Below are 14,803 nucleotides of genomic sequence, written 5' to 3'. Positions count from 1 at the left end.
TAGTCCTCACAACTCATTTGAATGTTGTTCATAAAACCTACCTATGATTTTGAGAGTAGCTGGTTTGGTTTTAATGGCTCCAGTTGGACCACTAGCCCTGCAGTAGTACTCTCCAGCTTGTTCAGGATGCAGATCTTTTAGAACCAAGATGTTCTCAGATTGCCTCCCTAAGAGACTGTTGTTATGAAACCTGACGGTTCAGAGACAGAAACAACAAAAGTTAATTGGTTTAAAAAAAAATATTGAATTGGTTTTATATTGTATCCAAAACATCAGGTTGTACCATTGATATTTGTCTGGTTGCGGTATTCCCGCCACATTGCAGCAGAAGGCAGTGGTTTGTCCCTCCCTCCTTGCCTTGCTATCGGGGTTGCTCAACACATGAAGCTTCTCTGACGAAGGTAAGAAAAAAACGTCAGTTTCTCACCTTTTGTACTTACCATGTTGCTCATTGTACCTTCTCGTTTGAGCTGAACACTGAGGACTGAGGTACGCTCAGTGCTCTTTGGAACTACAACATTAAGAGGTGCGTGGCCCTGCTGTCTTATTGTCAACGTGGTATTGCCATCAGGGCAGAGTCCGGGGATACGGAAATGTCCATTGTGGTCTGTGAGGGTTAGGAGGTTCTTTGAAAGAAGTATTGCAGCCCCTTCGGCGATGAGACCCCCAGCACCACGGGCCGAGCCCAGCAGGGTATGCTCTTCACACATGCATGTGTCACACTCTGCATTTACTTTACCCATCACACACTGCATGGAACATTCTAAGAAATGGAGGACATTAAACACAGAGTTACAAATAATACTAGTCAATGCTAATGCTTTTAGTTTACCGGTGTAGCGTATAGTAAATGATTGGAGAAAGTCATGTGATCACAAGGCATTACAATGCATTTTGTGGTGATCATGTACAAGAGTTCAGTGATACATTTAACTAACAAGACAATGATTAGCTATTCTACGTTTTAACCATACCTAAAATAGTTCTTATTCAGATGATGAACTATTTCAAAGGAACCAAGTTAGAAGTGTCTACTTAAAACAGATACTAGCTTACCTGTCTGACATTCGGGTCCCTGGCATTCTTTTCTCTCAACCTTTGGTCCGTTGCAATACCTTAGATGAGAATTGCAGATCCTGGAGCGAATTTGGACCCCCACTTGACCACAGAGGGCAGAACATGGACTCCAGTCTGTCCATGAACTCCAGGTGTCTTGTAAGGTTAGGCTGATTCCTGCAGAGAAATATAAGTGGACGCATACAGTAGTTACAGCAAGGAAAGAGTATCCTACTGAATTCTATACTTTTATAGGTACAAACCGAATTTATGTCACCACAATTGCCTTTCTTATGCTTGGGAGACATCATGTAGTGCAAAATGTTAACTAAAACTGGGAGCGTTGTTGTTCTGTCAGTACTGCAATTGAGCCTAGTATTAAATTCTTGCGCCACATGCACTGCAACTACTAACTATAGATCATGAGCAAGTCTGGTTTTTAAGCACCAAAATTAAGTTTTTAATTGTTTTTTTTTGCGTGCCTTCGTACCTATGAAACGTCATTACAAAGAACATGGTGGAACAGATATAGCGAATCACACACATTAATACATTATATGATACAAATCATGAACAAACCTTTGGGACAAAGGAATCGTACTGCGTAGTTGGAACAGTTCTGGTCTGGACCTTGCTCCTCATTGAGGCACCAGAAGCCCACAGTGGGGTCCGCGTGGACCTTCTCTCCGGTTTCTCGAGCTGGGACCCACTCAGTGGTTCTGGCCTCCAGTGCTCGGGGTGTCCCACACACTCGGGCGCGGTAGTAGAAGCGAATGGCATCAAGCTGCTCATAGTCTCCACGGCCGCCTGGGTGGTCCACGTTAAACCATGTGGTCCATTCGTAGTTGTCTAGGTCAGAAACAAACATGGACATTGCAGCATCTAGAGATGTTTGATACAGTTTGAGCCAAAAAAAAGTGTACCTTCAGTGTGATACACAGAAGGGTCCGTATCTTTGCTGTCACTGCTCCTAAGTCCTGCAAGAGACAGAAGATCGGATTCTGTGACTGTATCTCCTCACATTACCTTTGATGTTTTTGGTATATCTAATGAGGGCAGTCATATTTAACGTGTTGATCCATGTGATTAATCACAAATCATTATTACATTAATTAATCATGTGCCAACACAGATTTATCATCCAATTAATTTTTTTCATCTTTCATATACTGTATGTTTCTTCAAACATACACCCCAATGGGACTTTAGATAATACTGTTTCATGTTGTCTGCAAATAAATGTTTCATTAAACTTGCATTTGTGTCTAAATATTGAAGTATTTTTTCACAAGATAATTTAGATTATGCAAGCAAGTAATTTACTGTGATTAATCACAATCAATCCACAATTAAATGTGTGATTAATCCAATTAAAACAATCATTTGACACACACACACAAACAGTGTAGGTCAGTGGTGTCCAAAGTGCGGCCCGTGGGCCATTTGCGGCCCGCAGCTAATTGTTTAGTGGCCCGCCACACATTCTGGAAATGCTATTACAAAAATAAAAATAAAACATAAAAAAAGTGAAATGACTTATTAACCTATTCAAGGCTCCAATTATTTCAAATATTTCATATTAAAATGTTTTATGTGGAAAATATTGCATATAAATTGCGTATGTTTTTCTATGTTGTCATACAAAAACATCGTTTTCTTTGACAAAAGAGCATAAAACAAACAAGATAATAGTTCAAATGTAATATTCAGGTAACATGACCCTTTATGATCCCCGGGAGCCCTAAAGGCAAAAACATTGTTTAAAAATCCATATACAGTATTTTGTCATGGTTTGAAAATGAAAAATAGCAAAATGGCCTCCGCATGCTTTAATTTTTCCGTGTGCGGCCCTCAGTGGAAAAAGTTTGGACACCCCTGGTGTAGGTCATATGACAACAACATCAACCACCAAAAGGATATTCCCACCTCTACTACATTATATCATAATAGGTAGATCATTTATTGATGCCATTGTGTTGCGAGTGTGATTCCTTTACAATATGATCAAATTTACTTGAATATTAAATATTAAATGTACTAGGAATATTAACAACTCCTTCAGAAAAGACATGACGGTAACAGTTCCCTTTGAATGGCTCTGACCAGAAGACAGTAGGTGTTTAAAGTGACCAACCAGAATGGAGGGGTGTCGCCTGGCCGTGTATTCAATGCCCGCCCCTAAGTGCCAAAAGGGGTGACAGAAACAGTAAGTATGCTTGTGGCTTGTGGTAATGCGCGAGTATCTTCTCCCTGTTTTGACGCTATATAATTGTGCTTCTTTTTCAGACACTCCTTTGTTTCCTTGCCGCTATCGTTTAGGTCGCAGGTGTCCAACTCAAGGCCCGGGGGCCAAATCCGTTCCGCGGCATCATTTTATCTGGCCCGCAAACACTTGGAAATGATATGTGTCAATGAAGTACTTAATATTTTCTCACTAAATGTAATGGATTGTTTTCATTTTGACAGCAAAAATATATGTACTGCTTGAATTTGCATGCCTTTTAAACTTTAATAGTTATTGCAACAAATATTACAGTATATTATCATACTTTCCAAACATTTTTTGTCTAAATAAAAACTTGACTTATGATTTTGCAGCAAGCTACCCATCAAATACATTTTACAGTGTTCTTTAAAGCATATTACTGTGAATTGAAAAATAACGAAACATTTTTTGCGTTAAAATTCTGTTGATTGAGCTGCCATCTTTTACTGTGAAATCTTGTTTTTAACGGTGTATTAGTGTAAATGGAAAGACGGTACATTTGTTTTTATGGAAAAAAAACTGGCAGCTAAGTTGCCAGAATAAAAAAGGAACTTGTACTGTTTTTGCATTAACAATATAATGTAAAAACCAATGTCAATTTAACACAAAAATTCTGGCAACTAAGCGGCCAGCTTTTTCCGTAAAAAACAAAACAGTGGTACTGTTTTTATATATTTACCGTAAAATGTAAGAAAAAAACCCCCACTATATTTTACAGTAACATTTTGTAAATGTAAAATTTTTACTGTAGAATCGATATAATTAATAGTAAATCCAGAGGCAAATTCATACATTTGCTGTTACAAGCGGCCCTCTGATGGCAGCCATAACTGCGACGTGGCCCTCAATGAAAACGAGTTTGACATCCCTGGTTTGAAAGACTCATAAATAACCCATCTTCAGTTTTCAGATTCTACGATACATCTGCTCCTCAATGTCTTCCTGTTCTCTCAGCACATATAAAACGGTCGTATAGCTGAATGTTTCCACCTCCATGTTTGACAGTAGGGATTCTGCTCTAAAGTTCGTCCATCTCCTGCCTCCAAACACTTTTGATGCCAAATAGCTTCCATGTGACCACATCACATTCTCCCATGAGTCTTTCAGGTGTCTTTTCTTGGTGACTGTGGTCCTAAGTCCCTTGAGATCAGTAACAAACTCATCCCGTGTAGTTCTGCGACGATCTGGGGCCGTATTTATCAAGCTTCTTAGAATTACTCCTAAGAAGTCTGCTAAAAGTTGACTTAAGAGTAAATAAATTCTTCCCTGAAAGCTGCACTTAAAAGTTAGTTATCAAGCGTCTTACTCACACTTTCAGCGAAGTGTAGGACTGAATCTTAAGTGTCACACTCAGAGCTGAATTACGACATTACTATGTGCCGTAAACGGAATTTTAGGTGACGTCATTTCTGTGTCCATAGAAATGACCAATCACAGAAGGGAATCCCTTGTTTAAGAATAAAGAAATATATTAGAAATATTTAAGTGGACAATGGGATTGTATATTTTGACAATAAACTACAAAATAATACAAAACCAACAAACAATATTGGCAATGAATCAAAAATAAATGTGCATTTTCCCAGTGGCGAGATATCGAAGCATTTTGATGACCTTTAGTTTTGCTGTGAAAGCTCTGCTGCGTGATGTTGCTGATGAGATGACGCCCCTTATTAAATCTGTGACAAAAATAATACCCGCTCTGTCTAAACGATACCGTTTGATCAGCTGCTCGTCATCAAACAAAGCCAGGACATCCTTCCGCTCCCTGAACGTTCGCGCACGTCTCTCTCGCCTCAGTGCCATCCCCCGCTGGCAACTCCTAACCACTTTGGACACTTCTGAAGGTCTCTTAAATATCGTGGAGAGTAGGAGTGATTCTTAAACTTAAGAAAGTTGATAAATAGCTTTTATTCTTAAGTTTGAGAGTAGGACTAAATTTCGCAAATTCTCAGGACTCAAGTGTAAAATGGCACTCTAAGACGCTTGATAAATACGGCCCCGGTTCTAAACTTGTGAGACAAATATTTTTACAACTAATTCCTAAAAACACAAGAGTTTTTCTGTTGTCTGGAGAAACGTAGACCGCTGTAATGTAAACACATTGGCATCAACATTGAAGATTGATATCATTGACAATATTTTTAGCAAACAGAACACAGGGGCCAATCTTGTGGTTAAGAATGAGGAGTTCCTCAAGGCACCCCTTTAAGTCTTCCATTTGTTGGCAGTTATTTGTTGTAATATTGTAGCTTGTTTACTTCCGATGCAGTCAGTAGTAATTTCTTCAACTTCTTTAGTTACTCAAGTAGTGTTCCTCAACGTTCTGTTTTAAGTCCTCTCTTTTTAATCATCTGGGGCCGTACTTATCAAGCTTCTTAGAGTGCCATTTTACACTTAAGTCCTGAAAATTTGCGAAATTTAGTCCTACTCTAAAACTTAAGAATAAAAGCTTTTTATCAACGTTCTTAAGTCTAAGAATCACTCCTACTCTCCACGATATCTAAGAGACCTTCAGAGGTGTCTTAAGTGGTTAGGAGTTGCCAGCAGGGGATGGCACTGAGGCGAGAGACGTGCGCGAACGTTCATCTTTGTTTGATGACGAGCAGCTGATCAAACGGTATCGTTTAGACAGAGCAGGTATTATTTTTGTCACAGATTTAATAATTTTCGATTCCTTGTTGATTTCTGCATGTGGCTGCAGTGGACTAGTATATATAGAGCCACCCACACCAGTTTCAAATTAGTTGCCTAATTAATGAATTGGAAAGAAAATGTTATGAGCATATGTGTGTGGCACACACATACGCTAGGCTACAGCATGTGAGGTGAGTGACGTCAGTGAGTGTGTGGGCGAGAGAAGAGAGGGAGCGGTATTGTGAGTGCGAGCGGGGACTAGTTTGTTTTGTGTTGGATTGGCTGTGTGCAAGCAATCAATAAAGCAAGATTTGCAACTAATCGCCGGACTCATCATTCACTCTAAAGTCGTCCGCTGTGGAGACCCACTGCCGGGTAAAGTGAAGGGTGTTGCCCCGAGCATACATCCTGGAGAAGTGTCTCCCCTGCCTCTTTGTTACGGTCTGGGAGCAGGGAGCAGGAAAGGTGCAACAAAAAGGAAACATTTATTTTTGATTCATTGCCAATATCGTTTGTTTGTTTTGTATTATTTTGTAGTTTATTGTCAAAATATACACTCCCATTGTCCACTTAAATATTTCTAAGATATTTCTTTATTCTTAGACAAGGGATTCCCTTCCATGATTGGTCATTTCTATGGACACAGAAATGACGTCACCTAAAATTCCGTTTACGGCACATAGTAATGTCGTAATTCAGCTCTGAGTGTGACACTTAAGATTCAGTCCTACACTTCGCTGAAAGTGTGAGTAAGACGCTTGATAACTAACTTTGAAGTGCAGCTTTCAGCGAAGAATTTATTTACTCTTAAGTCAACTCTTAGCAGACTTCTTAGGAGTAATTCTAAGAAGCTTGATAAGTACGGCCCCTGGGCTATTCAACTGGTTGAGTTAAAAAAAACAAACTTGTGTGGGACTCACATTTTTACAGCAGATTCTTAAAAACACGAGAGTGCTGTCATATAGATGGTATTTGACTAGCTTTTTTTGCAGAAGGGCCTTAGAAACAACAGAGCTGGCAAAATAAATTGGCAACAATCAAATGCCCACTGTAGAGGACACTGGTTCCACGGAATATACACAATAAGACTAATAGTAAAGGGAGAAGTCCACCCCACCGGTTCTTTGCTTTCTGGAAATGTGGCCCCCCAAGCAATGTAGTTAAATATCCCTGCTATAGGAAGTCAATTTAGAACCTTAATTTTACTTCTTTTTTTTTTAAAATTCTCCTATTCTACCATACAAATGAAAGACTGTCCATGAATAGGCAAACTTACAAAATCTGCAAGGGATCAAAGCATTTTTGTTGGTGTCAGAATGGGCCGAGACCCACCTTGGGCTGGCATGATTACCAGGATGACCAGGAAAAGCCCCAATGCCATTTTCAGACTGCTTTTTGTGTCTGACCTTTGAACTTCCTCCCCCTGTTGCGTATATTCTGCACCAGGAACTGGGAACAAGATAGATCCCAGCAACACAGCCTCACTTCTGGTGGGGGACAGAAACAAACAACACAACATAAAAACTAACAATATTTCCTGAAATACGAAGCATATTCTCACATTCACACACTAGGGCCAATTTAGTGTTGCCAATCAACCTATCCCCAGGTGCATGTCTTTGGAATAATGAGTGTGAATGTTGTCTATCGGTGTTGGCCCTGCGATGAGGTGGCGACTTGTCCAGGGTGTACCCCGCCTTCCGCCCGATTGTAGCTGAGATAGGCTCCAGCGCCCCCCGCGACCCCGAAGGGAATAAGCGGTAGAAAATGGATGGATGAAGCATATTCAACCCTCTTTCTGCTAATTCTGGCTGTATTTTGGCTATCAATTTTGTTGTTAGTCCATTAAACATGATTTTTCATAAGTGGGTTTTAAAAATGTTTTAATATCCCATTCTTTCACAGGTGTATGTTACACTGGCAGTTAATCCACAGCCAAACTGGACATACGGGTAAGAAGATTTTGGATTTATATATTTTTTTACTTTCTTTGCTCAAATCTCTAAATCAACCTCAGCCCTAAACAAATACCAAACTTGTCATGTTTTTTTTTTAAATTTAATTTCAACCCTTTGAAGGCCTTTTGAGTAAAAATGTGCTTAACATTAGTTAGTTTAGTAATTTAAACCCGAAACATCATTGGATCAAAAGGCCTCTGAAGCGTAAAAAAACAAAACATTGCATGTTTGATATTTTTGTTTTGGATTGAAGTTTACTGAGACAATTTAGCAAAAAAAAGTTAAATAAATATGAATCATAAAATGTTTTCAAAATCTTAACTGTCATGTTTGTCTTGAAGATACAAAACCCAAAACCAGTGAAGTTGGCACGTAGTGTAATTCGTAAATAAAAACAGAATACAATGATTTGCAAATCCTTTTCAACTTATATTCAATTGAATAGACTGCAAAGACAAGATATTTAATGTTCGAACTGAGAAACTAAATTTTTTTTTGCAAATAATCATTAACTTTGAATTTAATGGCAGCAACACATTGCAAACAATTTGGCACAGGGGCATTTTTCTTTCCTTTTAACAACACTCAGTTAACGTTTGGGAACTGAGGAGACCAATTTTTGAAGCTTTTCAGGTGGAATTCTTTCCCATTCTTGCTTGATGTACAGCTTAAGTTGTTCAACAGTCCGGGGTCTTTGTTTTAGGCTTCATAATGCGCCACACATTTTCTATGGGAGACAGTTCTGGACTACAGGCAGGCCAGTCTAGTACCTCTTTTACTATGAAGTCACTCTGTTGTAACACGTGGCTTGGCATTGTCTTGCTGAAAATAAGCAGGGGTGTCCATAATAACGTTGCTTGGATGGCAACATACTGTATGTTGCTCCAAAACCTGTATGTACCTTTCAGCATTAATGGTGCCTTCACAGATGTGTAAGTTACCCATGTCTTGGGCACTAATACACCCCCATACCATCACAGATGCTGGCTTTTGAACTTTGCGCCTATAATAATCTGGATGGTTCTTTTCCTCTTTGGGCCCAGCTAAGCCGGCTGCGTTTCTGGGTGTTGTTGATAAATGGCGTTCGCTTTGCATAGTAGAGTTTTAACTTGCACTTACAGATGTATCGACAAACTGTAGTTACTGACAGTGGTTTTCTGAAGTGTTCCTGAGCCCATGTGGTAATATCCTTTACACACCGATGTCGCTTTTTGATGCAGTACCGCCTGAGGGATCGAAGGTCTGTAATATCATCGCTTACGTGCAGTGATTTCTCTAGATTCACCATCTACGGACCGTAGATGGTAAAATCCCTAAATTCCTTGCAATAGCTCGTTGAGAAATGTTGTTCTTAAACTGTTGGACAATTTGCTCACGCATGTGTTCACAAAGTGGTGACCCTCGCCCTATCCTTGTTTGTGAATGACTGAGCATTTCATGGAAGCTGCTTTTATACCCAAGCATGGCACCCACCTGTTCCCAATTAGCCTGGTCACCTGTGGGATGTTCAAAATAAGTGTTTGATGAGCATTCTTCAACTTTCTCAGTCTTTTTTGCCACTTGTGCCAGCTTTTTTTTAAACATGTTGCAGGCATCAAATTCCAAATGAGCTAATATTTGTTTTCCAGTTGGAACTTTAAGTATCTTGTCTTTACAGTCTATTCAATTGAATGAAGGTTGAAAATTATTTGCAAATCATTGTATTCTGTTTTTATTTACGATTTACACAACGTGCCAACTTCACTGGTTTTGGGTTGTGTAATTAAAATCGAATGGATGTCCCCAGAGGATTAAAGGGGAACTGCACTATTTTTGGATTTTTGCTTATCATTCACAAAACTTATGTAAAGCAAGAACACATTTGTTTTACTTTGTTTTATGCATTCTAAATAGTAAATGAATGCGAGCCAAAGTTAGCTTACTATGGAAGTCACTCTAGTCTGCCAATGAAGCACTTAAAACATCCAAACCCCTCCATTAAGGTTTTATATACATGATGAAAGTATATATGTAATGTAGGAACGGGCACATTTATAACAACATTTAATATTGACGTGTTTTGCTCATTTTTAACATACGGCGGAGCATTAATTACATTTGTACAAAAACGCATCACGACGTTCGCTTTGTACCTTAACAACATCACTGATTACTACTCACTGCAGACTTCATGAGAGCCAACGCACATAATAAAACACCGCTTACTGTACAATGTCTGCTGTCACTGGAATGCTGACCTATAGGATGTTCTAATATTCCCGTTTAGATGAAGAATGTCTCATAATCCTCATGAAGAAAAAGGGGATGCAACCAAACATCTTTTCGTGACGTTCTTGTCAATTCTGAGTAAACGTTTGGGAACTGAGGAGACACATTTTTTAAGCTTCTCAGGTGGAATTCTTTCCCATTCTTGCTTGATGTACAGCTTAAGTTGTTCGACAGTCCGGGGGTCTCCGTTGTGGTATTTTAGGTTTCATAATGCGCCACACATTTTCAATGGGAGACAGGTCTGGATTACAGGCAGGCCAGTCTAGTACCCGCACTCTTTTACTATGAAGCCACGTTGATGTAACACGTGGCTTGGCATTGTCTTGCTGAAATAAGCAGGGGCGTCCATGATAACGTTGCTGGGATGGCAACATATGTTGCTCCAAAACCTGTATGTACCTTTCAGCATTAATGGCGCCTTCACGGATGTGTAAGTTACCCATGTCTTGGGCACTAATACACCCCCATACCATCACAGATGCTGGCTTTTCAACTTTGCGCCTATAACAATCCGGATGGTTATTTTTCCTCTTTGGTTTGGAGGACACGACGTCCACAGTTTCCAAAAACAATTTGAAATGTGGACTCTTCAGACCACAGAACACTTTTCCACTTTGTATCAGTCCATCTTAGATGAGCTCAGGCCCAGCGAAGCCAACGTCGTTTCTGGGTGTTGTTGATAAACGGTTTTCGCCTTGCATAGGAGAGTTTTAACTTGCACTTACAGATGTAGCGACCAACTGTAGTTACTGACAGTGGGTTTCTGAAGTGTTCCTGAGCCCGTGTGGTGATATCCTTTACACACTGATGTCGCTTGTTGATGCAGTACAGCCTGAGGCATCAAAGGTCACGGCTTAACTGCTTACGTGCAGTGATTTCTCCAGATTCTCTGAACCCTTTGATGATATTACGGACCGTAGATGGTGAAATCCCTAAATTCCTTGCAATAGCTGGTTGAGAAATGTTTTTCTTAAACTGTTCAACAATTTGCTCACGCATTTGTTGACAAAGTGGTGACCCTCGCCCCATCCTTGTTTGTGAATGACTGAGCATTTCATGAAATCTACTTTTATACGTAATCATGGCACCCACCTGTTCCCAATTTGCCTGTTCACCTGTGGGATGTTCCAAATAAGTGTTTGATGAACATTCCTCAACTTTATCAGTATTTATTGCCACCTTTCCCAACTTCTTTGTCACGTGTTGCTGGCATCAAATTCTAAAGTTAATGATTATTTACAAAAAAAAAAAGTTTATCAGTTTGAACATAAAATATGTTGTCTTTGTAGCATATTCAACTGAATATGGGTTGAAAATGATTTGCAAATCATTGTATTCCGTTGATATTTACATCTAACACAATTTCCCAACTCAAATGGAAACAGGGTTCGTATATATATATATATATATATATATATATATATATATATATATATATATATATATATATATATATATATATATATATATATATATATATACATATATATATATATATATATATATATATATATATATATATATATATATATATATATATATATATATATATATATATATATATATATATATATATATGTATATATATATATATATATATATTACACAGCCGGCTCCCGGCCAAATTTTTTTAACCCAATGCGGCCCCCGAGTCAAAAAGTTAGGGGACCCCTGATCTAGAATAAACTCTCACCAGCTCAGAGGCGAGAAAGCAGCTCACCAGCTGATGACATCATTATAGCAGCACAAGCTAATTAGCTCTGTGTGATCACGGCACCGCTTAAAATAGTTTGTCTGCGTTAGTGCTTATAATAACAATATCACCAATACTTGGTTAATATTCGGGTCACAAGCTGTATATGGAATATTGTTGGCGCTTTTTGGATGGTTATTTAGAGAGCTTCCCATTGACTCCATTGTAAGCGGGATTTTATTTACGAGTTACAACGCTTACAAACAAACAAACATACCTCTTCTTGTCTTTTGTTGTGATTGTGACCGAAAAAGTACATTTAGTATTTCAAGGACCAGTTTATTCATCATCATATCGAAGACATACGGAACTAAACAGCAACATGTAGAGTATTTGAGGGAATCAACAACAAGACATTGCTGGAGCCTCCACTGCTCAGATTACACATCTGTGTTGGCCATCAACAATCGTCAGGGGAGCTCTCAAGCCTTTCTGCATCTTTTCCTCACACACGTTTGCACGTAAGCCTCAGCATTACAAGCACCGTAGTTATGTCCTGTTCATCACATTTGCACTCACTTTAGAAAGAATGTAGAAGTTTTTATGATGCCAATTACAGTAAATTAACGGGACACCAATGGAAACCTAAATTGAATTGAATTGAAGTATTTATTTCAAACCTGCACAGTACAACATTTTTTTTATTTTATTTTTTACATTTTGGCAGAGACATTTATGCAAGGCTTGAAAAGGGGTTGGATGAAGCAGATGCTTATAATATCCCAACCCCTCTCACTCACTCCACATTTAACATAAACCATATAATACAAGAACAATACCACACAAACAAAAACAAGAAAAACTCCTGCGCACTAACAATATAATAGTACCACTGTTAGTATAAGACAAGACAAGACGAGACAAAACACACGCACACACACACACGCACACACACAGGCCCAAACACTCTCTGACCATACACCTCTCTCCCATCGCTCTGTGCTGAGGGCATCACTCTCTTTCCTCCTCGTACTTCTTCAGTACTTATTTTTTAAACAGTCTTTTAAATTGAAGCATGTTGGAACACGTTTTTAACTCGTCCCCTAAGTTGTTCCACAGACTGACTCCACGCACTGAAATGCACATTGATTTTAAAGTTGTTCTAAATTTAGGCAAATATAATTAGTTGTTTCCTCTAAGACTGTAACTGTGGTGAGCATCTCTATCCTGGAATAGGTTCTGTATATTGGATGTTAGAGAATTTCGGGATGCCCTAAACATAATTTGAGCAATTTTAAAATGTATCACATCGTGCAGTTTAAGTTGCTTTAACTCCATGAATAGTGGATTTGAATGATGTCTGTAGTGAACATTAGACACAATCCTAATGGCCTTTTCCTGCAGAGTGACTAAAGGCTGTAGATGGGATGTATAACAATTTCCCCAGACTTCAACACAATAGTTTAAATATGACATAATAAATGAATGATACAATAACAGCAGAGCATTGGTGTTCAATAAATGACATGATCTCCTCATCATTCCAATGATAGCTGTCAACGTTACTAAAAATCAATGGGATATTTTTCCAGAAACGACTGATATTGTTAGCGTGATGTCAAAAGTAAACACAGTAAATATTTGTCACCTGCAGGTGGACTGATTCATGCGCCTCCTTGTCTTCTTGGCTTCCACATGTCTCTCCTCCACCTCTGGTCTTCATGTGCTTCAACACTCCTCCTGTGTTCCTTTTATACTACTCCGCCCGTAACACCCCTCCTTCCTCTCTGGCTGCATGCCACAATGTCTGTGTTATCCCTGAACATATTCATTGTGTGAACGCTATAAGCTTTATGTTAGCATTTTAACGAATTTCATACTTTAACCTACTAATCACGGATTTTTGTCACTTGGTTCCACCTTAGAAGTTGTCACGTGGGGGTTTGCGGCTCACTGCGGGGTCGTTCTCCCGGGAAAGCAGAACGGACAACTCCGGACGACAGCGTGAGGTAGGAGATGATTTTAATCTTCTCAAGAAATCTTGACAGGGCATGAGGTAAACAAACATAAACTATGGCGTGGAACAAACACGAAACACGCAATTTTTGCAGAAATTGCTTTGTCTAGTTATTATATAATACTTGTCATTTAAACAAATACATAAATAAAATACAATTGGGCAAGGCAAGTTTATTTATAGAGCACAATCCGTACGCCAGGCAACTCAAAGTGGTTTACAGATGCATACAATGATACGGAGACAAACAAAATCATGAATAAAAATAAAATAATCGTATAAATATTAATGAATTAAGTCTAATAAAATCAAAGAGTTCAGTTAAAATAAGGCCTAAGTACATTATTACCCCTAGGTTTTTAACTTTATTATATATATGCAGTCGTGGTCAAAAGAACATAATGGCTAACGGGGGCAAGGCAGGCTCGGAGGTCCGTGGTCAAGCAAGAGGTCAAGGGCAGGAGCGCGGCGTCGAAGTCCGTGTCCAGGCGAGAGGTCGAGATCCAGGGAGGCAGCAAGAAGACCAGAGGGAATCCGGGGAGACAAGGCACACAGCTCGAATCCAGGGAACAAAGAGGAACTGCAGGGTGACGACACAGGACAGGACACAATGAGCACAGGGGAGGGGAAACACAGAGAGTGAGGAGACACATAGGCGAGGAGAGCTAGAGACGTGTAGGGCTTACTGTACGGACACAAGTAGCTACGTTCTGGCACTGGAACGTAGGACACGCTGGCTTAAGAAGGCAGGGGAGCACTCTTCAGCGTCAGGTGTGTTGATTGTAGATTGGAGACAGCCGGGGCGTGGCCGCGGCAGGAGAGGTGTGCCCAGATATGCGCTCAGCGGAGTGCACTGAGGAAAGCGCAGTGGCAGGCGCTTGCGCCGTGACACACAGTGCCCAATAGAA

At 39.5% G+C, this 14,803-nt stretch overlaps 1 protein-coding gene and 1 long non-coding RNA gene across 2 annotated transcripts in view; one reads left to right on the top strand and one right to left on the bottom strand.

Annotated features, from left to right (window-relative positions):
- cilp (cartilage intermediate layer protein, nucleotide pyrophosphohydrolase) overlaps positions 1-13,583 on the bottom strand; it is a 16,594-nt gene extending 3,011 nt beyond the window's left edge. The window contains exons 1-8 of the mRNA XM_062031018.1: positions 13,527-13,583; positions 7,292-7,446; positions 1,980-2,033; positions 1,636-1,905; positions 1,057-1,233; positions 458-763; positions 284-392; positions 42-190 (exon numbers count right to left, since the gene is read on the bottom strand). Of these exons, the coding sequence (XP_061887002.1) occupies positions 42-190; positions 284-392; positions 458-763; positions 1,057-1,233; positions 1,636-1,905; positions 1,980-2,033; positions 7,292-7,446; positions 13,527-13,546 (1,240 nt within the window). The 5' untranslated portion in view covers positions 13,547-13,583. The remainder of the gene's footprint in view (positions 1-41; positions 191-283; positions 393-457; positions 764-1,056; positions 1,234-1,635; positions 1,906-1,979; positions 2,034-7,291; positions 7,447-13,526) is intronic.
- The window catches only part of LOC133638434 (uncharacterized), a 7,903-nt gene continuing 685 nt past the window's right edge, over positions 7,586-14,803 (top strand). Inside the window, exons 1-3 of the long non-coding RNA XR_009823625.1 lie at positions 7,586-7,719; positions 7,865-7,911; positions 13,804-13,887. This is a non-coding gene — a long non-coding RNA (uncharacterized LOC133638434). The remainder of the gene's footprint in view (positions 7,720-7,864; positions 7,912-13,803; positions 13,888-14,803) is intronic.

The sequence above is a fragment of the Entelurus aequoreus genome, linkage group LG02 (assembly GCF_033978785.1).
Source record: "Entelurus aequoreus isolate RoL-2023_Sb linkage group LG02, RoL_Eaeq_v1.1, whole genome shotgun sequence".
NCBI lineage: Eukaryota > Metazoa > Chordata > Actinopteri > Syngnathiformes > Syngnathidae > Entelurus > Entelurus aequoreus.
The sequence above is the reverse complement of the archived record's forward strand: the minus strand, read 5'-3'. Positions and strand labels throughout refer to the sequence as shown.